Raw genomic sequence first — 24633 nt, 5'->3', positions numbered from 1 at the left:
AAACAATATGGACTATATTATCCAACATACACATATATCTTATTTGTTTTGTACTTCTGCTGGTATTACTGATCCCACAAGTACATTTACCATTTCCTATAATATAAGCATATACAATTTACAGTATACATTGCAGAAAAGATGCAGAAAGATTATTTTATTTTTAGCCCCAAAAATATGTACTCTTGGACAACAGGCAAAAAGCCTTCAGGAAAAAAAAAAAAAACTTCAGTTGGTGACCTCTAGTGGTCAGGAGATACCATCAAGTTCTGCAAAGCTACTGCAGAAACATGGCGGTACAACACAATGGACTTTCCGTTCTTTTTAGAGGATTAGACCCCAGTTAACACAGAATTATGAACCTTATCTTCATTTTCTGTATAAAATATATCTGAAAATAGCACATCCCTTTAAAGCAGGGGAAGGGGAACTTCAGGCCTCAAGGGCCGGTGTCCTACAGGTTTTAGATGTGTCCTGTATCCAACACAGCTGATTTAAATGGCTAAATTACCTCCTCAACATGTCTTGAAGTTCTTCAGAGGCCTGGTAATGAACTAATGATTTGATTCAGGTGTGTTGACCCAGGGTGAGATCTAAATCCTGCACGACACTGGCCCTCAAGGCCTGGAGTTCCCCATCCCTGCTTTAAAGTATGACTTCTCCGGGTGAAACTTATTGTTATACTTTTAAGTTCATGTTGGTGCTAAAACCTTTGTCTTAATATATTTTTAAAGTGCTGCATGACCACTTTTATTACAGTAAGAGACATCAAGAACTCTTCTACTGACAATAAAAAAAAAAAAAAAATCACCTTGAAGGAGAACCCCTTACCTTTTTTCTTCACCATCACTGTTCCCATCAATGTTCAGACACTCAATTACCCGCACTCCTCCTTTGCCCACCATGCCTTTTCCCCAGGTGTGAGCAGAGGTCTCTTGAGGTTCATTGAGGGCCTGCTGAATGAAAAGAGCTGGCCAGGAGGAGAGTGTGGAGGCGTGACGCCGCAAGAAATTACGGCAATCCTTTAAATCGTCCTGGATGGAAGCTGAGAGGACAAAAAGAAACTGGAATGAATAAAACAAACACCTGGCAAGGATTTGTGGGTAAAGTACTTTTAAGCACTTACATGATGGTGCAGACTCTTGGTTCTTATCTGCAGAAATTACAGGATATAAATATCAGGAATTTTTGAGGAGTGTAATCTCAAAAAAACACATTTTAAAATATACACAGCTGCACACAGAAGAGATGTAAAAGTTTAAAAGGAAACCCACCTAACAGGCTTCAGAAAGTTACTCACCATACCAGCTGTATGTCTCCAGGAGGTGGTGCAGGAAGCCGTGGCGCACATTAGCGTAAAGGAAATAATAGCTGGAAAGCAGGAAAGAAAGTTCCCCCAGTTGTCCACTTTGAATCTAAACAAAGCCAAACAAAAGCAGTGAGAAGTTAAAATCTTCAAGAAATATCAACTGTAGCTATGATTCCCACAAGATTAGGACTTATACAATACAATATATTGTGCTTTATCTGCGGTAATTATAATAAATTACTGTATTGGTTTTTTTGCTGAATTTTATTAATATTCATGTTGCGCAGCATGAATTAATGATGGAAGATTCCTAACCAGGCTAGAAGGCAGGTGCGTGATAGAGTTGGCTTCACAATGAAGGAAGGTATTTTGGCCCCGAGGGTCAGCTTGTGTCCACAGATGAGCTGTGGGAAAAAACCCCAAAAAACTCACCAATACATTTACAGCGGTTTACACTCAGTGTACTAAAAGCTAATTATGAGTACTTTACCTGCCAGTGTGAGGTGAGCTCTGGTTTTGTCACTTTCTGTGGGGAGAAAAAAGTCCTCAAAGGCTTGCTTCACCTCCGGATTGGTTAAAGCCAGCAGGTCATCAGTATTGTGGCAATGAGATGGACCAATCAGACTGCAGGAAAAGATTCAAGTGTAATGCTTATTTAAAACTTTGTAATATGGCTTAAAACTCTAAACACACTCTGATCGAAACCTGAGACAAAAACTTAAAGGGAAGAAAAGGGAAAATAAAGGATATTGTTTATTCTTATTAATATCTGAGTTGTAAAGAAAGAGAATGCAAATAATTACATAATAACAATACAGTATTATGAATTATTAAAGGAATCTCAAGAAACCACACAGACCACTGCCTCTTTTTCCATGAACACAACGTAATATGTCATAAAACTTAAATAATATGCTTATATGCTCTGGGCTTATACCTTTGTAAACTCTGCACTATGCGGGTGAAGGTTGCCATAGGAATGCGTCCTTTGGGCTCTCTGGACAACTGCAGCACTTCCTGCCATGTGACTTGTCCATCCCGTAAAGACAAATCATTGCATGTGTTCAACACAGAGTATAAATCTCTCTCCTTCAGGCCTGTGGAAGAAAAGGAGGAAATGTTGAGGCAGAGTAGGTCACTTTAGTTTACGCTCACTCCTCAAATCAGACTTCTGGTTAGAAGGAGTGTATGAACATTGATTGAGCTATTATACATATAAGATGAGATTTATTAAAGTTATTATTATTAAAAACAACAACAACAGCAACAAGTTTTTAAATAAGGTTTCATCTTATTTGAAGTGTTTTCCAAAAGTCTGAGGCAACAACTATAAAAGGTACACTGCATTCAATGTGTATACAGCCAGGAAAAGATTTGTGTTTCTGTGTGTGGACAGAGCCTGTGAAACAGTTTAAGTGTGGAGTTGACGCTGTATCCAAACATAAATGACCTCAAAAAAAGAGGTTATTAGGCGACTAATAAGATAGAAAGAGGAAAATGGTGAATTTCAATGAATGTCTCTGTTTACTAAGTTACTACTTCATATTTAGTTTACAATTAAATTTCCAAAGGTGGAGGTATTTAACTTTGATGAGTGGAGGTAAAAGTTATGGTGTTGTAAAAACATGATGATACGATAGTAATTTGTATTTTACACCGTGTATGTACTCTGTAGGGGTGCAACAATACTCGTATCGATATTGAACCGTTCGATACAGTGCTTTCGGTTCGGTACCCATATGTATCGAACAATACAAAATAAATTTTATATTTATTTTATCAACTTTCCTTCTGACGATGCTGTCTGTGTTGAGCGCTCAGTGGATCTGCGCTCCACAGTGCAGCCTAGGCGGAGTAGTCGAAAGCAGATTCACTGAGCGCAGGGCAAGCTAGCCAGACAGAAGTTAAGCTCTCCTTGCAACATGGCAAATTGAACCTCCCCCACCCTCATTCAGATTTGGCGTTTGGAACTATTTTGGTTTTCATGTGAGGTATGACCCTGAAGGTAAGCGCGTCATGGACTAAAGTAAAACAGTATGTTGGATGTGCCACGCAATGCTCAATTACATGGGTGGGAGCTAGTGTGTTAGCGCAGTTAGCTTGTTAAGGTGTTGGCCGTCCAGCCCCATGCATGGGCGGGTAGCTCGTTAACGGAGATTTTCCGTGTTGTGGCGTTAACGTCATTTCAACCAGATTTACGCTGACAGCACTAGTGGGAACACAACAAATATGACTGCACATTTACACCGACATCATCCTAGTGCAAAGACAAGTGGAAGCAGACAAAAACAACAAGCACGCATGCTACAAACTTTACCCGAGTCATTTAGACAGCCGTTAGCACATGATTCTTCTTATGGGGACCTGATATGTTTAATATGCTGCTGAGAATATAGCCCAGAAGAAGCGTATAGTATAGCTTTTATTTTGGAAAGAGCCATTTCTCTGTAATAAACTCTTTTCCAAAGATGAGTGATTCCTCAATCAGATACAGGGTTCGCAAAATCGCTGACATCCCGATTTTTCCAGTCGGGCTACCAAAATCTATCTCTGCCCTGCCCGTCAGGCTATCCAATGGTTTTGCATTCTTTCGGAAATGTAGCTGGGTAATTATGTCATTGGCATTGGTGAGCGACTGTCAATATGTGACATATTGAAATCGCGTTTGAATTTGCGCTTGTTTTTTGCTTTCACTTTGCAATCCTGCGAACTGTGTATAGAGAGCGACAGCACTGATTGGTGAGTGATGATAATTTGCGCACCAATTCCTCTGACATAGTCTTATCAATTGTTAGCTTACTATGCAAACATGACAAGTGAAATCTCCCGCAGCAAGCTTAAACATGTGAGAGGTTGATCGCGCAGAGAATCGCTGAGCGTTATGTGAGTGCTAAAAGCAGCAGGATACATATTGTAGCGGGTCAGGGCTGTTCGGGGTTCTGTTTGTACAGTTATGTTTTGTTTATGTTGCCATAGTGACGGGTGACGCCCTCTCGCTGCAACGGTGTGTCCTTCCGGGGTCAGAGGGCGCCCTGTGTGTTGTTGTTGTTGTTGCTGTGCTGTTGCCGCACTGAGCAGTTAGCTAGCGGCAGTGTTCTTCTGCAGATGTCAATAAACGGCTGTGATCCCTGGCTAGCTCACGGGAAGCAAGACCAAACGATACCTCCGTCTCCTCGTTGTCTGAGCTCGCCACATTGGTGTCAGAAGTGGGATGATGGTGGCACCCCATGTTCTGACCCGAGTGACTTTTCCCCCGCCGGTCGTGACCGGCCGGTGTGCCAAAAGAAGGCACCTGGACATTTGCAGGACTTTGTGTGGGGTAATGGGGTCGTCGGGGACGACTGACCCCTTAGGTGGGGGCTATGTAGCGGGTCAGGGCTGTTCGGGGTTCTGTTTGTGCAGTTATGTTTTGTTTATGTTGCCATAGTGACGGGTGACGCCCTCTCGCTGCGACGGTGTGTTCTTCCGGGGTCAGAGGGCGCCCTGTGTGTTGTTGTTGCTGTGCTGTTGCCGCGCTGAGCAGTTAGCTAGCGGCAGTGTTCTTCTGCAGATGTCAATAAACGGCTGTGCTCCCTGGCTAGCTCACGGGAAGCAAGACCAAACGATACCTCCGTCTCCTCGTTGTCTGAGCTCACCACAATATTTTAGTTCTGCTGAGCCAAGTAAGACAGGTCAGGGTGAAGAAGTGACAGCCAAAGAAAAGCTTGCCACAAAACGGAAAAGTTATGACAAATCAGACTGTAAGGCAAAAAGAAAGTGCAGCTTTATGGTTTCATGGACAAAATAATTTCTGTGGCTGCAATATGACAAGCGAAATAACCAGGGCTGCACATAAGTGGTCCGCAGGTGCGCATTCGCTGTCAAAATAAAAAACGGGCACAAGATAAGAAGTTGCAACGCGTGTTTGCATACATAAGATTTTCAGGAGGAGGACAGACATTTGTTTAGAACTCTTAAAGATGTCGAAGAAGCAAGCTCCTTTAAGCAATTACTGTGATGTTCCTCTACCTCCAAAGAAATGTCAGAAGGAGTCCGAACCACAAAAGAAGCACGTATTCTCGGAAAAGTAGTTGCAGGAGGTGAGCTGGCTTCAAACAAATGATGAACGCACAGAGATGTGGTGCGGAATGTGCCGTGAAAATTTAATAAATGACAAATTAAAAAGGCATGAACGTTTGTTTGTTTTTAATCGAAAAAATATCGAACCGTGACACCAAAGTATCGAACCAAACCGAACCGTGAATTTTGTGTATTGTTGCACCCCTACTATCTATTCTTATTCAAGAATAAATGTGCAGTTAACATATGATATTGGGACATCAATCATACCTGTGGTGCTGACAGTGAGTGTAGCCAGGGCCCAGCGGAGTCCCAGCATGCCTCTGTACTGTGAGCAGAGTCTCTGCAGGCTGTACTGCACCAGCTGTCTCAGAGACTGCGGCAAGTCCTGCAGGCTCTCCTTCAGCTAGGACGCAAACACAGAAGCCGCTTTCACACATGAACTCCAGACAATGATGTACAAAGATGCCTTTTCTTAAATATAGGATGCAACTAGTGTGTACATAAGAAGCTACCTCTGCACACAGGAGGTGGCAGGATAAAGGGCAAACAGGTAAACAACAAATTCTCCTGGCAGTTGGTTACTCTAATGGACTACTGGACATCACATGGTATAAGGAGCCGGCAAGTTGAAGACCGTTTAATGTGGGAACAGATATGGAGGCTGACAATGAAGTCTAAAGTTTAGAGGAAATGTATACCAAGCAAAATAATTTGCACAACAGTTCATTTGCAGTCAAGCAGATCCTGCACTGGTTTATTGTGGAAGAGAGAGCTGAGTGTGAATGTGTCGATTTACTGGTTAAATTACTTTTCTACCCACCTCCATGTTCCTATATGTAAAATTAAATAAATATTCAAGTATTTTAGTAATCTTCCACCAAACACTGTATTAATATTTCAGCATTTCTTTATTACCTTTATTGTAGTTACGTGTTAGATTAAAATTGTCACATAAATTAAAATACCAGAGAGAAGGGGGCTAAAGCAGTGAGTTTGAACCTTGTCAAAAGAAGCAAAATTCCTCAGGTCTTCACAAGCCAGGTGCAAGTAAAGAGGACTGACTGCTCCCTTCTTGGATATTAGTGTCTGGAGCTGGACAAACACACACAAGCATGACATAGTGTAAAGGTGGATATAAAAGACAAATTTAACCATCCAGAGAATGTTTTGAATTCAAAGATATCATAAGAAGAACCTGGTTGTTGAAAGCACAGTCGCTGAGTTTCTTGCCAAATGCATCCAGTTCCTTCTGAACGATCTCCTTTCGGTCTGGCAAGGTAAGCTGTCCCAGCGTAAACAGGAGCGTCCCTTTTTTCTTGGTTAGTGTTTGTAACAGAGCTGCTTTAGACGTGATGCTCACCACCAAACAGACACCCTGTTAAGACCAGGATTATTTGAGATTAAGTGCAGTTAAAACTGAAACATACCGTAACGAAAGTAAATAAATGGATGAGCAGCCCTGCACATTACACATATAAAAAAAAGTTTATGAAGACAGGGATGAAAAAATTATGGAGAGTTTATCGCCTGCACATAAGATTTCGTTTTTGCAGGTCATCAACTTTCAAATATTTTAATGCAAAATAAAAGTTGTGCACACCAGAGGATAAAAGGATCCATTTGATTAACATGGGCTATATCTGAACTTATAATAAGTAAAATTGCAGCAGGTCCCTTGAAATAAATGTATCCGAGTTGCAAATCTTTGCTATTTTTTTATGTGTGATGAAGCACCTTTTCTCCCCAGGTGACCCGTGGAAGCTGCTGTGGGATCCAATCAGAGCTGACCTGACCTCTGCCATCCTGGACAAGATCTGCCCCATCAACTAGCAGCACCAGAGGTTTGTTCCTCTTTATATTACTTAATGTGGAGTGAAACTCTGACAGCAAATCTCTGAGAAAAGGAAAAAAAAAAATCGGTCATGAAACAGACAGCTGGAAACCACTGTAAGGGAACAGATTACATGACCAAAAAGTTACTTACTTATACGAGTGAGGAAAAGGCGATTCCTCCTCTGTGCCCTTTATCTTTCTCAGCCACTTAACAAGACACCGAAGGAGTTTTTCCACAGAGTGTGCTGATTGGCTGGCGGCTGTAGAGTAAGAGATTACATCGCAGACGAGGTTTTTCCTGGACTTAACTCCAGTCCTGAGGGCCTCAGCTAGAGCAGCCTGTGTGTGGAAACAATAAATTTACATTTAGGCCAGAATATATTTGACCATATGAGCTCTGAATACCAGCTCAAAAGATAATGAAACAAAATAAAAATATCAAGAAACAAAGTTCGAGTTGAGGGTTGGGTGTGAACTCTATGGTTTTCGGGGGTTTTATGGTTATTTTTTTAATCGTTTTTATCGTTAACTCGGTTTCCTTGGGTCTTTTCCCGTGTGTTATGAATAAATCTTCCTTTTTTGATACCGGTACTGGTTTTATTTTGTTGAATTTATCTGCAACACCTTAAAGGCCGGTCCGTGAAAATATTGTCGGACATAAACCGGTTCTTGGCACAAAAAGGGTTGGGGACCGCTGCTCTAAAAAGCCCGCTTGGAAAATTAGCTGGAAAGTAAAGACTAAGTAAGTACGTGAACTCAAACGCATTTCTTTTCATTTCCGTTCATCTGAAAATCTGAAGATGTTTGGCCTCTTATGATAATTGGGATTGCCTGGTAGAGAGAATGAAACCTTTCCTTACCTAAAAGGTTACAGGTTAAAAATCTAACTATGTGTTTTTAGAGATTTTGAGCTTGAGTCTTTGAGAAGTGCACAAGATAATAAATGACTGTTGGCTTGTTATGCAACTTGGAGAGGAAACTCCCAATCAATTAATCAATTAGTTACAAGCAAAAATGCCAGAAAATCTACCTCGTTCTAAAACATTCAAAAAGTTCAGACGCCATAATCAATTTTGATGCCTTCATGTGGTGTTTCTTTCATTATGTCCACTTCCTACACATGCAGCAGGTTAGAAGTCTTTCAGAAATTTACCATGAAGACAGTTTTTCCTTCTCCAGGTCCTCCCTCCACCACAATCATCCCTCCTTTGGTCCGGGCCTGCTCCACCAAATCCACAGCGTTAGACAGAAGCTTCGACCTGCCAAAAAACTGCCTCTGCATCGCCTCCTGGTGGACCTCCTGCTCCAACACCTCTGATGCAGCCTCAGCCTCCTCAGCCTCCTGTGAGATGTATAATTATGAAGTGTTTATTGAGTCGATTAGTAAGGTGCAGCATTGAAGAAAATCTAAGAATAAAGATACTGAAGTGGATCATATCAGAAGATTCTACCTCTACAAGCAAAATCAGAGCTTATCAGACTCACGTCGACAAACAGCTTTTTGACAGCCATCCAAAGGTCCTCCAGCACAGCGTTGCCAAAGTCCTCCAGGTTTTTCAGATATGGTTTCCCATCCACAACGCCTCCCCACTCACACGAATAACTATACCACAGAGAAATTTAGTGAAATGTGACTTTTTCAGGACTGAAAAGCAGGAACAAAACAAGTTAATTTTCTTATTTTAATTAAATTTAAATATTTAATTTATCCAATAGAGATCCGAACAGAAACCTGGACATTTCCAGGCGACTCTGTTCATATAAAAGATGTCCTTTATGACTCTAATTTGACAATAATTAACATCAACACATCAAACTTATTAGTTATTTATTATGGTCTGTGGGGTGAGACACATAAATAAGTAAAATACAACTGGTGCAATTTGCAGACCTTTTCCCTACCTGCTCATCTTTTAAGGCTTTTAACTTTGGTACAAACATAACATTTAAGACCAAAAAACAAAAGCAGAGAGCATACAGTGAAAGAGCATACTTTTAAACTACTTAGATTATGGCTTTAGTGCTATAAGCATGATTGAGACGACTCACTTTTCTGTGACCTTGACATCACCGGACAAGAGTCTTCCCTTCAGAGAGGCCATTTTATGTGCAGCGTCCGTTGATTCAGGCGCAAAATGTGATCTCCAAGCCACAGGAACTGAACTGAACACCAATAGAAATACTGGATAAAGTAATGTGATGCATTTCTGCTATACTGCTGTTGGACTGCTATACTTAAATCAACTCCCAAAAAACAAAAACCCAACATGTATAAAATGTATAAAAACATCAAATTAAAATATTAAAATACATACTTGATGATGTTCGGATCTCTAAAGTAGCAAAGCATTCGCTGGTGTGCTACGTCGGGATAAAGAGCCTGAAACTGACGGATTTCCATCTCTGTGATGGACAGACCTGCTGGGGCTGAGGCCAGCTGCAAAGAATACATTATTCATCTTTCATTTCAACTCAGATTTATAACTTAAAACAAAAGTCATCATTAAATTTAGTTTGTACATCTTAACATGTCAGGTATGTGACACATTTATTGTTATGCTTGATGTTTTTGTCTCTAATGTTATATGTTATGCACTACTACAGCACTTTAGGTTTCTTAACCTTCATGTAATCACTAATATGAATGTTCACGCGTTTCACAATAGTTATATAAAGTTATTAAACACCTATCGAAGTATCTATCATCAATGAAGTTAATTACTGTGCTAATTTATCTCCTTGAGCCTGGTTCTGCTTGAGATTTTTTCCCTGTTAAAAGAGAGTTTTTCCCTCCCACAGTCACTAAGTTCGTCCTTGTAGAGGATCAGGTGCTTGTTGGTCCATCCATCCATTTGCTTCCGCTTATCCCTTTCAGGGTCAGCTGGAGCTTATCTTAGGGCAAGAGGCAGGGTACAGTCTGTCACAGGGCTAACACATAGACAAAGACCTCAATTAACCTAACCCCACTAAGTGCATGTCTTTGGACAGTGGGAGGAAGCCGGAGTACCCAGGGAGAACCCACGCAAACACGGGGAGAACATGCAAACTCCACACAGACTACCATTGACTGATGGTAGAATTGAACTCAGGACCTTCTTGCTGTGAGGCAACAGTGCTAACCCCCGTGCCACCGTGCTTGTTGGTGTTTTTTTGTAATATTTTAGGGCCTTTACTTTACAATATAAAGCACTTTGAGGCAAACTGGTTCTCACAGAGACTGCCTTTATAATATGTTGCTCTTGTTATCTAAAATTTAACATCTAATTTTATATGTATATAAATATGGCATAAAGTAAGTTGTTAGTAAGATAGTTGGTACCATTTTCTACAAATGTTATAATTCATGTAGGCAGAAGTCTGGTTGTTTAATGTCTGGAATATAGGATTATAATTTATTCTTGTATTGTTAGACTCAACTGTCATTTCCTTAATTATTACAAAGATTTCTTGTAAAAGATCATAACTTAATCCATTTAAGTTTAGTGTCGGTGTGACAGGTTTGGTCAGAATATTTTTCTGTTTGTTCTGTACTTTCCAGTATTTTCCCGGTCACATTTACAGAGCTTGTCCTGTTACGTCTGTTCCATAAGTCTTACCCAGCTGTACTGTGGGAGGTCTGGTAGGTCAGGTTTGGGGGGCACCTGACCGTATCTCTCCCCGAGGATTCCCACCAGCATCTGGCTGCGACACACCTCTGACAGGCATAACTCTGAGGCCCGCTCAGACTCCTCCTCTGTCACACCCCAACGCAGTTCTACCTCTTGCAAGTAGAGGCAGTGTGGTGCAGCGCGCCGGCGTAGCTCTGGGAAGACGCTCCGCACCAAGATGTCGCGTTCAGAGTGCATGTCTCTGAATGTGGAGGAGATGAACACCCGCACACCTTGCCATCTGAGGATGGAGGGAGGAACTACAGTTAAACTAATGAGGAGAAATAGGGAGGAAAAAAAACATCTTAAAATGTAAAACATACCTTAATTTTGGGCTTGTTGGTATTGAGACCAGATTGCTCGTGGTCTGAGAGTGTTGACCCCCCTCTGGTGGAGGAATGTTATATAATTTGTCCAAATGCTCCACGTGATCGAGCAGCCTGGAAGATCCTCTCTCTGCCACAAACCTGGTCAAATAGTGAAAAAAAGGATTGGGGGGGAAATATTTATTGACTTTCTTGATAACTATAAACTTTTGTTGTATCCATACAATAATATGCAGCTGGTCATCTTAGTTTAGCGACAACTAGAAACAAAGGAACACTAAAGGCAGGTTCTGTCTATGGGAGGGGCACACTTTCGGTGTGACCAGCTGCCCCTTCCACTTCATCACTGGACGTTCCAGTGGAAAAACCTTTTTTAAACCTTATATTCTGTCATTACATACAATAAAAATCCTTATAAGCTTTGTTAATCTCATCCAAAACTTATAAGGATCCTTTTAAATTGGTTTAACTGCTGAAAACGTGCAATTTTCACATCAGGATGAAAATAAAAGTTCATTTAACTTATGCTTCCTCGAGGTGTTTCCAGATGCCTGTGATGTGGCAAAACCTGCTTCCAGAAGCACATTGACAAACCTCATTGACAAACAAGGCTAGCTCTGTGGTCGGCATGAAGCTGGACACTCTGGTGACAGTGGCAGAGAAAAGGACACTAAAAACAACTGCTGGACATTATGAACAATGCTGGGCATCCTCTGCACACGGCCATTAACAACCAGAAGAGTCTGTTCAGTGACAGGTTGCTTCTCCCCAAGACAAGAACTAACAGACTTAAAAACCTTTGTCCCACACGCCATCAAACTGTTTAACTCCTCTCTGGAGGGGAGAGGGAGGGGAAACAGGAGGACAAAGGAGGGGGGAACAACTAAGCTGTAGTGCCTCTTCACCTCACTGTGCAATACCTTTTGTGCAATACTTTTGTTAATAGTCAATGGTGCAATAGACCTCAATACATGAAATGTGCAATTCACTTGTATTTTTATTCCTATTTATTCTATTTATCCCCTTCGTATATTTTATTTATATATGTCTCTGTATTTATATGTGTGTGTGTATATGTATATATATATATATATATATATATATAATATTCTGTAACTGTAACTTCTGTCGGTGCTGTGCTTTTGGAAACCGAATTTCCCAGAGGAACCCACCCGAGGGATTAATAAAGTTTTATCTTGTCTTATCTCTTATCTTCAACAGTGAGTGCTCAGTACAGGTCCTAGCTGGAGTTTTATGATGTTTCTTCCCATATATTTTGCATCTTTCCACTGTAACTCTAATAATAGTGTTGAGATAATGGCTTAACAGAGTAACCTGCTGCTATTATTATTAGTTTTTCAGGACATTAAACAAATGTGATATTACATTTTACTCAAGAGGCTCTTTTTCTCCAGCTTCGTGTTAAGCTAAGCTAACCAGCTGTTGATTCCAGTTTCACACTCAACCAAAAAAATATAGAAGTGGCATCAATGGTTTCATTGTGGCAAGAAAGTAAATAATCATATTGGCTAAAAGATGAACGATGACTAAACATCAAGTGAAATAAACGCTTGTTGTTATCAATATTATTATAACACCTTACTGTGCCAATGGATGCAACATTTATATCGTTTATATGAATAATAAAAAATTATGCATTTTACCTCAGCACCTGCTCACTGAAGCCTGTCAGCACTATGTGGTTCCTGTCGAGGGTTTCTGAGTTTCCATCACTAAAACCAAACATTGCAAATTATTGCATATTTGAGTTTTATCATCCCAGTGATGACCGTTTTTGCTGTTCCTGACAGAACAGCAAAAATAAATAAAAACAAACAAACAAACAAAAAAAACCCACCATTACCTATCTGAACAAATGTGCACTACAAGGGAACTGCTGTTTATTTCCGTCCTGTAGTTCCTGATGACAAAGCTGACTTCTGTACTTAGCCAGGACTCAGACAGCACGATGATGTTGCTCACCTGAGGTTTCAAAAGTATTTAAGTGAATTTAAGAAAGAAACTTATGTGAGTGAACCTGAAAAGCAGGCAGAAAAACAGTACTGTGCCACCTTCTTACAGGAGCTGTAGATACTCATCTGTGCCATGTACAGGCACGAAAAATTCTGCAACTGTAAAGCTCATGACCCATCCAGGCAATGAAAACAGTAACTTAAGTCTATTATTAAAGCTGCTGTTTGCGAGTGAAAGGAGTGAAGTTAACAGTAGGGATACAGCAGGATTATTTAAAAACTAATCATATTAAATATTTTTGTTATAAAAATAGCTCAAAACGATATGGCAGAGAGTAAGAAAATACAGTTCAGAGAGATGTTAGTGAAAGCGTGAAACAGAAAACTGAAAGTGTAGGTGAAAACAACTCCTGTGTTACACCTCTGCATGCAAACGCATCATCACAAACTACACATAAAAAAAACTAACCTTTTTGCTCTTTAATATTCTGTCAAAGTAAGCTGTGTCACATTCTTCAGAGTTGTCTTCATAAATGTTCTGCAAAAGAAAGCAAACTTTATAGCAGTTTGCACAGTTGTCCTCTATCAACAACTATAAGTATAGTTTACCATGCTTGGTTTAAGAACAATACTAATAGCAATAATCTTCATTTCTCAAATCAAAAACAAATAAAGATTAAGATGCTATAACAGAATATGGACCTTTATTTGCTTGAGCACACTTCTGACATTTTCCAACAGGACATCAGACTTCAGCTTTGCTTCTTCCCACTGATTGGAATAAGTTATGCACAACTCACAATCCTCTGTACTGCTGGAGATCATCAGAGCGAGCAAAACTGCAACCTCTATCTTCTGTCAAGATACATGATAAATAAATGGGTGGAGAGGTTAACAGGCTCCGTCATTTTAATATACCAAACTTTTTCCAGACACAAAAAAATAAATAAATAAAAATATAGGGAGTTACACTTGGAGTGAGTTTGTCATGATCCTCGATATTCGTCTTCCTGCGTTTCGGTTTTGGGTTTTCTGCCTCTTTTTCTTCATTTTCTTGTTCCTCTGGGTCAGGAGGCAGGCAGAAGTCCAGTTTCTTGATCGCAGACTGATCGTAATAGATGCCCGGAGAGAGCAGGATAAGTGTCCGTCCAGGGAGCGGAGGCACGTTGTGACGACAGGAGATCTGAACGGCAGTTTCCAGAGCTTTACGGTAACGGTCCAACAGTGCAACAGTGTAGTTCCTCTGACTGCACACATACAGAAAACTTTAGTCTTACACTCTGTGCAGATTGATTCTTTTTCTCACTACCAAATACATTTTAATCTGAACCGATCTGCAACATAAAAACATTTTCGATGTCATTATAAGCAGTTTTGTGGCAGTATATATTTACATTTTCTTCATGTGATGCTTTTGTAACCTGTGCATCACTGCAAAAGCAAATTATATATAGAAAACATCCAAACAATGCAGTGTAAAGATTAGCAAACCAGGAATGTTTTTGTTTTTTTCCAAAATTAACTAAAGCTAAAAGGAAAAGTAATTATCACCAACTCAAAAATAACATTCACATACTTGGCTTTTATGAGCTGGGCCTTCTTCATTCTATACATTCGAGAGATAAACGGCACCCTGAGTGTCAGCCTGATCCTGCTCTTTTTAGTCGTTTCCCACGTCAGCCGATTTAAGCGCTGGCTTTTGGGAATCTTCTTCAGGATGTCCATCAGGATCTTGTTGGCAGAGGGTAGTTGTTGCTGTACTGCAGAGGCTAAAAGAAAAAAAGATTGAAAGGAGAAGTGCTATGTGTGTTTTTTTGTTTTTCACAGATGTTTACACCTCATCTATGGAGGGTTACGTTTTGTGTCATTTTGCTGACATATTTTAGTTTAAAACTGGTCACATAAACTTAGCAGAAAAAGTATGAAAATTTGTGTGGCCGATTAATTCTTAGTTGTAACAATGCTCTTGGCAATAAATCTTAAACTGTTGGAAAGCCTGTTTATTTCACTTTAAATGGTCCTATTTTTGTAAGGAAAACGTATTTGTGGGTTGAGCAGCAGAGTTGAGTAACCTCCCAAAATTTCTCTGCTAATCACAAACAGCTTATTCTGCTATTGACTCTTGCTTGGTGTAGTTTATTGGATTGGATGCCTGAAGTTGATTCAGATTGTAAACTCATTACTTACAGTCCACATGTTGCAGACATCAGTACAATTGGGCCTAACAGTAAAGGGCAGACATGGCAGCCCTCTCAGACTAGAGACTGGCTGTTCCCAATTGGCCCCCAAGACTGTAGAAGACTGCCTACAGTTCCTAGTGCTGCCAGGATGAGGAAACTGTCTTCCTGTGTTGTTGTCTTCTTGGGATGCCCTCTTCATGGCCCATCTCTGACATCCACCGTTGAAACTTAGCCTTCAATTTGGAGATGGTCCTAGGGCTCACTTCAAATAATGCTGCAATTTGGTTTTGGGGAGTAAAAGCTTGAAGTTGCCCTATAGCACAGGCCCTAACCAGATCAGAACTGATATGAATTCAGCAATTGCAATTCCATTGTCAATATCAATTATCAATTTGATTTCTTAGTGATTTTCATTGGCTCTGCTTTGAGAGCCACCACCATCTCTAAGCAGTATGTCAAAGACATTGCATTTTTGCAAATAAATTGCATGCTCTGCGGTCAAATGTTTGTGAATGTTGGAGGTATTTGCTGTCTTCGTTGTAAATGGTGTTGTGATCATTATTTAAAAATGTAATGTATTACACATATCACACAGAACACTTTTCTTAAAAGTAATGCAGTGTGTTACCTTCTCCTGTGAGCAATTAAGTAATTCATTATACTACTCGTTCCGTTACTTTCGTGCAACTTTCATGCTGAAACGCACTGTCACATAATAACCAGTTAATAGCATAAACCTTAGCCTAGAGCCCCACATACAAACACAAATCCCTATCCTAATAATGACACACATATGATTTTCTCTTAGTATTTAAATATGAACACAAAGCAATGATGAAAACCAGCAGAGATGACCACAGTAATTCTACTGTAGAAACAAAAACCAATAGAAAAGGAGGCTGAAGCCTTACGGCTTATCAGTGAACTTGTTGAAGTTCAGGGTCAGGCTGCTGGGCCTGTGTTGACATTCACTCAGCTTTAACATCACTGTGGGTTTTTGAATAGCTTAGTGTAAGCATGCTCTCAGCGCAAGTGCTTGAAATAAGTTGAGGTTCTATTAGCAGCATAATGCAGTTTCCACTTTACCATCGTGCTCTCATCCTTTTGTGCAATAAAAATAAAAGCAAGGTCCATATCTACGCTGCAGACTGCGCCAATCTTTTCCTTCTTAGACACATGAACTGAAATCAGCTGATAGCAGGGGAATTGATAGGCAAGCAGACTAACAGTTCCAAGAAATTGGACTACTAGGAACCGGTTCTTTACAAGAGCTGGTTCTTGTTTCCCATCCCTAATATAAGGTGCCAATTAATCACCTGATTGAACAAATTTCAAAACAAATTTCCCACCTGTGGGACTAATAAAGGTCATCTTATCTTATCTTGGCAGAGTCAATAGCAGTCAATTGGCCAAAAAAAAAAAAAAAAAAAAAAAAAAAAAAAAAAATCCCAAATATTCCAGCTGTGACTGTAGGGTCACCCTGCCTCCCCTCACATTACACCCAATATTTGATCCAAATTATACATTCCAATGAATCATCTAAATTTTAGCCTATTTGATGTAATATAGACTAATACTGATTTAATAATGAATATGGAACGTTTTTTGCACTATAGTGCATCTCACCCATAGCGTAGAGCTCCATGATGACTTTGTAGGCAGCAAGGAATCTAAAAGGAAACTGTCGGCTCTGAACAACTGCTTTCTGTAAACAAATTACAAACAGTTACAGAGAACCTGATGAGCTAATTTCAACAGCAAAACAATTTCACTCATCTTTTACTCGCTTTTTATATGCTTTAAAATAAAGATTTATAGTGCGTTTCACCTCATTGGTCAGTCTGCTGAGGATCTTGTTGTGATGAGCCTCACTGATGCCCTTAGTAATCATGTTCCTCAGATTTCTCAGCATGGCCATGAATGGAAGAGACTTGGTGTCTGCGAAGGGGAGACATTATCTGTCTGTGTGTGTGTAATCATGTTTATCTTTGAGTATTTGCAGGTTATGTATACACGCATGCTCTGTCTACTTTAAAGTCTGCTGTACTAAATATTAAATAACTAATTTAAACATAAAATTCATTGATGTGTTGTAAAGAGTGATTGAGGGCTTTTAACTTGAAGGAATGAACCTCTGAAACACACTGAACACACAGAGGGAAAGATGATGCATTTTTTTTTCCTATCATCATGTGCTTGGTAAAGTGATTCAGTGGTTGCACTGCTGTGGTCAACAAGCCCGTGCACGTTGTTCAGTTCAATAGAAAGCCTAAGCTTTTTGTTTTTCAGACCTATGAGCTTCTCCCAGGTGGCGGCCTTGTTGCCCTCCATACTGAGCAGCCGTTCCCACGTCTGCGGCTCCTTAAGTTTCATTCGCTGCCCAGCTCTCTCCCTGTCCCACACGCCTTTCATTCCACTGTGTGTGAATGCCTTCACATCAGCTGGATACCTGATGACAACAAAAAACACTGCATTTTTATATGCACCTGATTTCTACCTTCATTTCTCTAAAGAATAAATATCAAAGAGGGTCAAAACAGGAACTCCAACAAAAATGTGCTGCATTTTTACAAAGAATTGAGTACAAATTCATTTCTCTGAGACATACCAGCTATCTTATAAATTAGAAAGGATAATGCACCTCTAGTGCAAAAAAATGAAAACACTGCATACATTTATATTTTTAGCGAGACTTTAACTTCCTATCTCCAGCATTTATAGCCAGTACAGAAAGATTTTAATAAATGGTTCTCGAACAGATATGATGACAAGCATCTGTAAACATACAACTAAACAGATACAAGGTGTCAATCACCAGAAAAAAATTAGGACTTGTGGACGAAGCATAATTAAACAGCATGAGAATTACATGTTTTTTTTTTATGTGCTTATGCAACGTGAAAGGAAACAAACTCTGAAGCACAATTCTGCAGGTCTTACTTTTTCCCCAGAATGGCCATAACGTGTTCAGCCGGTTCTTTGATGTGAAGCCTCTTGATCATCTTCTTTATGCTGAACTCGCTCTGCTTCTTATCCACCACCTTTAACTGCAACTGCATCCAATCACAGACACAAATAAAGCAGCCATAGCCGACGTTTAAACAAGAGTAGAAAAACGGCTCTTCAAGAGAACAAAAGCAATATTAAAATGATGAATGAGTCATTCATTTTTTCAGTTGTTTAGCAGGAACTTTTTCAACTCAATCTGCACTAAATGATCTCACAATCTTGTCCTTTCTTTTTATATTTTAGCACTTTTCCCTTTAGGTCAGAAAAGACTTTGCTTAATCTATGAGATCCATTACGTTTATGATTAAGCCCATTGCACAGAAGCTTGCAGCAGCAGGTGCACATCCAACCGTGCTCAGCAAAGACGTGTAGAAAATTGACATAAACAGCAAAATATAATTATTTACACGACAAAACGAAACACACATTTTAGTTTAGTTTTCACTCATAAAATCATAAAGGTGCACACTACTGGAAGGCTAGAAGCTGCAATTTCTTAGTAGTTAGCAGATTTTCATGATAAGAACAACTCATACTCTCTCTGAAACAAGTTGTTTTAGCTCTTCTCATTTTAAGTCAACTTTTTCCTGATTGGTCGTTTGTCAAAAACTGGTTTGAACAGCAGGTGTGTGGAGCTTCTGTGCTCAAGGCAAAAGGCGGTACAACTGCGTGCTAGCAAGCAAGTAATATGCCTATTACAGTAGTTGGTAACATGAATCATTGTGTGATGCTCAAGATGATTTTCACTTTAAAATAACTCCATGGAAATTCTAAAGAGTTACAGCCCACCGTAGTGTTCCTCTCACTGGATTGTGTTTGGGGGGTTTGGTTGAAGCATGACTCATAAGAATGGATAATTGGTTGGTTTAGGAAGGAAGAGTGAGCCACCGGCACAGGAGAGACAGAAATATGGATTAAGTAACTTTTCCCTTGTGCTAGTTTATTTTCCAGTGAATGAATGAATCTGTATTTTGTTTTAATTAATTGTTTTATACACACAAAACTCCATATACATATTTCTATATATACAGTTACTCTTGAAAAAGCAGGATGTTGTCTCCTCAAAAGTGTAGCCTTTTCTGCTAGTCACTGGAGCACAAGCACTATGACTTAAATATAAAACATTAAGAGAAAATAAAGTTCTGGGCCTCACTAATTAGTAAAGCCTGGTTATATCCTTGTATATATGACAGGAAATAAGAACGAGCATAATAGGTCTGTTTTAAGAAAGCACTTCATTAAACAGTAACTAAAAAAAATAGAAAGACAGAAAGGAACTGAAAGGAAGCGCCTTATTTAGTGACACAACAGTAAAGTGTATTGACTTACAAAGTTCTTCAGAATTGATGCATTTGATCTGACCAAGTCCGCCCACTCCTTGATCTGTTTATCGGTTGGCTTCTGGAAGTCACAGATGCCATAATATGTGTGGTCAGATACAGATATTTAAAGCATGTATGTATAAGAAGTGAATTTAGAGTCAGCTACACAAACACAGAAACCACAAGCAGTTTTTTCTGGTTGAGTCAGTGAGGCAGAACAAAAACAAAACAATAAAAGCAAAGTGTTCATCTCTAGTACTAAAGTTTTTTCCCCACTAAAGAGGTGGTGAAATTAGTATTACTTGGTTAGGCCTTAATTTCCACATTGAGACCTTAAAAGTTTAGGAGAGAACATAATCACTGAATGTGTACCTTTGCTTTGCGCTTGTTGCGGTTGTGCTTACAGCGGTGCTTGCGTGTGTTGTATTTGGCCAGCTGATACTCGCTGAACTGCTTGAACTTGTCAGCCATCGCCTTCTTCAGGCACATCGGCAGAGAGCGGCTGAAGCACTGGAAACATCAGATTGTAGTGTGAAGACAGACTTGGTACATCCAGATCGTCCAGACCGTACAACAGATAATCATTATGACTTACTGTACTGTAGATTCTGACTATTTCCAGCCAATCAGACGGCAGCTGTACAGCAGCACAGAAGTATCTGCGGACATGTGGCTTGGTGGGCGGCAGGTTGGCAGCCAGAGCCAATAAGAAGTTCGCAGTGATCCGAATATTTAACTTCTGTCGAGTGTAAAGTGCCACCTAGATTGGAGCAGACAGACCATATAATATATGACATACATGATTATGTGTACCATTCATTAGCTGTGCTTACTCTCATGACGCACCACTTTAAATTGGTTATTTGAGAATACCTGATGTGTGTGCATCAGGGCTGAAAAATTAAGCAAACACCAAAGTGGAAAACCCCCCCAAAACTGCAGTTCCCTCAATGAGCCCTTCAGCCTGGCTCCAGAAGCAATTCACTCTCACTAAAAAAGCTCAACTATTAGCATTAAAAAGTAGGTTCTGGTCTCTATGAGTAATTTCCTTCTTCATAACAACTCTAAGAGGGGTGATATTTTTGTTGCTGTTGTTTTATAACTCGCTCGTTTTGATAGAGTTAGGGACGTGGCTAATTTAATCGACAGGCAGCTAAAACTGATTGTGCTATCCCTGACCTCTGATATGAGTGATTAAACTGGATTTTCTACTGTTTTTACCCTGTTGGACCCTTTGGGAAATTTTTTATGGCTTATCTGATTAAAACACAACATGTGTTCAGTGGGTTCATAGTTCATCTGAAGATATATTGGTAAGACTTACAGTTAGGTATGCAAACATAGACAGCTATAGCTGACTGCCATCTTCTAAGTCTTATCTCTGCTAACTTAAGCCACTGAACTGGACTGCTCTACCATGTTTTGCTGCTGGAACTTTGAGCATTGTTAATCACATTATCTCACTAATAATACAGCTTGTTCAGCGAAGCTGAAAGGAGAAGAAGTGGTCAAGGTAGATGAGTTTAAATACCTGACTTTAACCATCCAAAGCAATGTACAGTGCACAAGAGAGGTGAAGAAGAGAGTGCAGGCAGTGTGCAGTAGGTGGAGAGATGAGTGTTAGGAGTCGTTTGTGTCAATAGGATAGCAAGATTTATAAGATGGCAGTGAGACCCACTATGATGTATGGTTTGGAGTCTGTGCCACTGACAAAAAGACAGGAGGAGTGCCCGGGATGGACAGGATTAGAGATGAGTATATCAGCTGAGCTGAGCAATTTGGAGACAAAGTTAGAGAAGCAAAGCTGAGATAGTCTGGACGTGAAGAAGAAGGATAGCAGATACAGTGTACCAAGGATGTGCAATAAGCAGCTGCCGTAAGATTTGTGAATGACGTGAAGCAGGACATGGGCTGGTGTGACTGAAGGGGATGCTAGAGACAGGGTGAGATGGAGGCAGATGATCTGGTGTAGGAGGAGGATATTTCTTTTTCAGTTTTGATCAGTCTGATTTTAGCATCTGAATGCTAACAGTATAGTCTTATCTGTACAGTTTTTCGATGCAGTTTGCAAACCAGGTTGTTACCTTTAGTTGGTATTTCAATGCTCTATCCTGTTGTCCAAATGGGATCATTTCTGGCTCTAAATAGTTAGCATGAGTACAGTGAAATAGTCTATGAAAATATTCTGAACATCCAAGAAAGTAAAGCTCTTGTTACATGTTGGGCACACCTTAATGCAAACTGACAATTTGCATGTTGGAAGCTGTGTGACCTTGTGATAAACCATGTTATTTTTTTTATCTTGGGTTGAACTAAAGACATTCATAAATTCAACCAACAATACAGGCTTGTGGGAATTAATTGGTCTGGAAAGTCTTTGCAGATCTCCTCATGACCTACATGAGGAGACTGTAAAAGAGTTAGCTAATTTGCATGTAGCTACTAATGCACTCATTTATAACAACACATTTGTGCAGGCAATATTTTCCTGAAACAGAGCAACAATTTAATATTGCCTGTGATATATGCAGTCATAGTAGATTTATCCCGTTGTCACATGGTGTTGAGTGTTTATCTGTTTTGTTTTTTTTAATTTGCTTTTCTACCACATTGACATGATAATGGAGTCCTGGTGGAGTTAAAATATTAAAAATTTAGTTCCCATGCATACCTTCAGAAGAAACTGTGGGTCATAGGCAGAAATATCCTTTGCCAGGTTTGTGATTCTGGTCCAAACACTGTCCTCTGAGTCCCAGTCCTTCTGGCCTGGAGCTGTGCTCTCATTGACCAGAGAGCAACATACAATGTTCAAGAGGAAATACTGAAGGACAGACAAAGACAAGGAGTCACTTTAATCAGCACCCAGGAGTTCAACACAAATAAATTATTCTCTATAACCTTTTTGTCTTTCAGCTCCTCTTCGGCCTTCTCGTTTCCTCTTTCGACCTCTCCAAATTCCTCCTGTCTGACAACCTCGGTTTGTTCAAATTCTTGTTCCATCAACTCTGTTTCCAGTACAGGCAAGTCCATAGTTTTCTCAGCATCAATTTCTTCAGCCTCATTATCTTCATCCTCAGAAATCTGCTTGTCCAGAACAAATTAAATTACAAATGACATGCAACAAAAGTTTTAATAAAATTTGATGTGTTATGATTTTATGTTTAAAGAGGAATGAGGAATATCTCATGTACCACACTTGTTTCTTCAAAACTGAAAGGCATCACTTCAGATATCTCATATCTTTCATCTGGATCCCCTCCATCATCCCTTTTCTCTTCTTTACTCATGAGATCATGGTGGAAGAATGAAGGAGTTTGAGCAAAGTTAGTGAGTAGAGCACCACTGGCCAGGGATGTGGGGAGCAAAGAGTCATTAGGGACTGAGGAGGTCAAGGAAAAAGAATGATGAGATAAGTTACTGTCTAGGAGCTTGTTCTGGGTGCTTAGGAGGGGAGAAGTGAAGGAGGCTGCAAAGGAAGAAGTGGAGAGAAGGGAGGATGAGGTGGAAGATAGTTTGGAGGGTTGGAGAGAGGAGCAAGAGGAAGGCTGTGCTGCAAAATCTATGAGTGGGGAGGAAAGCTGGGGCATTATTGTGGAGGTTTGAGCTAAGAACTTATTCTCCAGACTTGGGGGAGAATAATTTGAAGTCAAACTTCTCCCACATGTTGCCTGCTGCTGCTTCTGCACTCCTGGGGCCAGGCTTGCTGACTGCAAAGTCAGAGCACTCATCTGCAGAAAAAGAGATCAGAATGTCAAAAGCCACTCCTCTCCTCTCAGTCACAAGCCATATAATCCTAGAGAGCACAGAGTATTGAGTGGCAGGATTCCTTCTACTGTTTGAACAAGCACTGTTTTATTGTATCTAAGGGCGTGAACCATATTACAGGAACAAAGTCTGAAAACATGATGCCCAACAGACTGTAGATAGTGTCATTGGGAAACATACAGAATAATGCATGAATAACATACAGAAATGTGAACAAATATAAATCTGTCAAATATAAATACAAATATAAATGGGCCTTGAAGCAGACCGCAAACGCAGCTCGAAACTAAAGTAAAACTTGCTAAACTGACACATAATTGGGACTACGACGTTTAAACTTGGTGCGGTGATCTCCAGAGTTTGTTTTGGATTAAAAAAAACAAAACAAAACAAAAACAACAACTCATGTTATGTCATCGATTTGACAATTATCCATGTGTAAACAACAAGAATAAGGGCAGTAAAATCAGCCACCAAAGTCAGAAATAAAACAAACACTGATATAAGTTATACGGAAAGAACATTAGCTGCAATGAATGAACTGCCAAATGCAAACACAGCACAACATTTGCAGCTGAATTCAATATGGGAGCAAATGTTTCGTTCTTTGTAGTGACTCAAGTTTTCATGGGCGTGGTTAGCTACAAGGACGATTGCTAGACACAGGAAACTCACCGCAAAACCCACAATTTCAACTCCGTGGGTAGAGAGTTTGATATACAACGTTTCCGTCAGACGTTATTTTCTGTTTCGAAGCCCCTTCAAGTCAAGAGTAACCACTGATTTCCTGTAAACGGCTGTCATACAAACACCTGTCCTGTCAGCCGGCTATCAAAAGACCAGTGATTGGTCAGAATACTGTGTTCGTAATACGATTTTTTTTTTTTACCGTAATACCGGACATATGGGTGTCGACCAGAAAAGAACAACTGTCACGCGCAATAAATTCAGATATATTTATTTGAAAAAGATAATAATCTTAGATAAACATATAACACCATAAAACATATCTAAGCTGTTTAATGTTCAAATAATAAAGTCATTATGGATGATGAAGTTACCGTAAATGCCGGACTGAGGCACAAAGAGGAAACGCAAACGCTCTATTTCCGCTGCAGCAGCCAGAACGGGTACATCAAAAAAGAAAGGAAAATGTGGATAGTGAGGACGAACTGAGGCCGGAGGAGACACGTCGAACTTCAACTAC

The 24633-nt window shown here is 39.9% G+C and overlaps 1 protein-coding gene across 2 annotated transcripts in view; it reads right to left on the bottom strand.

Annotated features, from left to right (window-relative positions):
- tep1 (telomerase-associated protein 1) overlaps positions 1 to 24624 on the bottom strand; it is a 38804-nt gene extending 14180 nt beyond the window's left edge. The window contains exons 1-34 of one of the 2 annotated variants that reach the window (XM_085254489.1): positions 24488 to 24624; positions 22853 to 23389; positions 22560 to 22742; positions 22333 to 22482; positions 20257 to 20421; positions 20034 to 20171; positions 19669 to 19740; positions 18271 to 18383; positions 17622 to 17779; positions 17159 to 17268; positions 16957 to 17035; positions 14727 to 14919; positions 14121 to 14397; positions 13853 to 14005; positions 13620 to 13688; positions 13042 to 13160; positions 12842 to 12910; positions 11175 to 11318; positions 10801 to 11092; positions 9520 to 9641; positions 9254 to 9367; positions 8690 to 8807; positions 8358 to 8546; positions 7356 to 7543; positions 7106 to 7265; positions 6567 to 6746; positions 6371 to 6463; positions 5639 to 5774; positions 2247 to 2406; positions 1800 to 1933; positions 1625 to 1713; positions 1301 to 1415; positions 1127 to 1153; positions 832 to 1045 (exon numbers count right to left, since the gene is read on the bottom strand). In XM_085254489.1, the coding sequence (XP_085110615.1) occupies positions 832 to 1045; positions 1127 to 1153; positions 1301 to 1415; positions 1625 to 1713; positions 1800 to 1933; positions 2247 to 2406; positions 5639 to 5774; positions 6371 to 6463; positions 6567 to 6746; positions 7106 to 7265; positions 7356 to 7543; positions 8358 to 8546; positions 8690 to 8807; positions 9254 to 9367; positions 9520 to 9641; positions 10801 to 11092; positions 11175 to 11318; positions 12842 to 12910; positions 13042 to 13160; positions 13620 to 13688; positions 13853 to 14005; positions 14121 to 14397; positions 14727 to 14919; positions 16957 to 17035; positions 17159 to 17268; positions 17622 to 17779; positions 18271 to 18383; positions 19669 to 19740; positions 20034 to 20171; positions 20257 to 20421; positions 22333 to 22482; positions 22560 to 22742; positions 22853 to 23389 (5060 nt within the window). In that variant the 5' untranslated portion in view covers positions 24488 to 24624. Of the gene's footprint in view, positions 1 to 831; positions 1046 to 1126; positions 1154 to 1300; positions 1416 to 1624; positions 1714 to 1799; positions 1934 to 2246; positions 2407 to 5638; positions 5775 to 6370; positions 6464 to 6566; positions 6747 to 7105; positions 7266 to 7355; positions 7544 to 8357; positions 8547 to 8689; positions 8808 to 9253; positions 9368 to 9519; positions 9642 to 10800; positions 11093 to 11174; positions 11319 to 12841; positions 12911 to 13041; positions 13161 to 13619; positions 13689 to 13852; positions 14006 to 14120; positions 14398 to 14726; positions 14920 to 16956; positions 17036 to 17158; positions 17269 to 17621; positions 17780 to 18270; positions 18384 to 19668; positions 19741 to 20033; positions 20172 to 20256; positions 20422 to 22332; positions 22483 to 22559; positions 22743 to 22852; positions 23390 to 24101; positions 24368 to 24487 lie in introns of those variants that run through there. The other variant, XM_085254488.1, reaches the window with a different exon arrangement.
- Positions 24625 to 24633: the final 9 nt, after the last annotated feature.

The sequence above is a fragment of the Mchenga conophoros genome, linkage group LG18 (genome assembly GCF_057382185.1).
Source record: "Mchenga conophoros isolate Kocher_MC1m ecotype Shallow Benthic linkage group LG18, M_conophoros_male_GT1.1, whole genome shotgun sequence".
Lineage (NCBI taxonomy): Eukaryota > Metazoa > Chordata > Actinopteri > Cichliformes > Cichlidae > Mchenga > Mchenga conophoros.
This window is presented reverse-complemented; position numbering and strand designations above follow the sequence as displayed.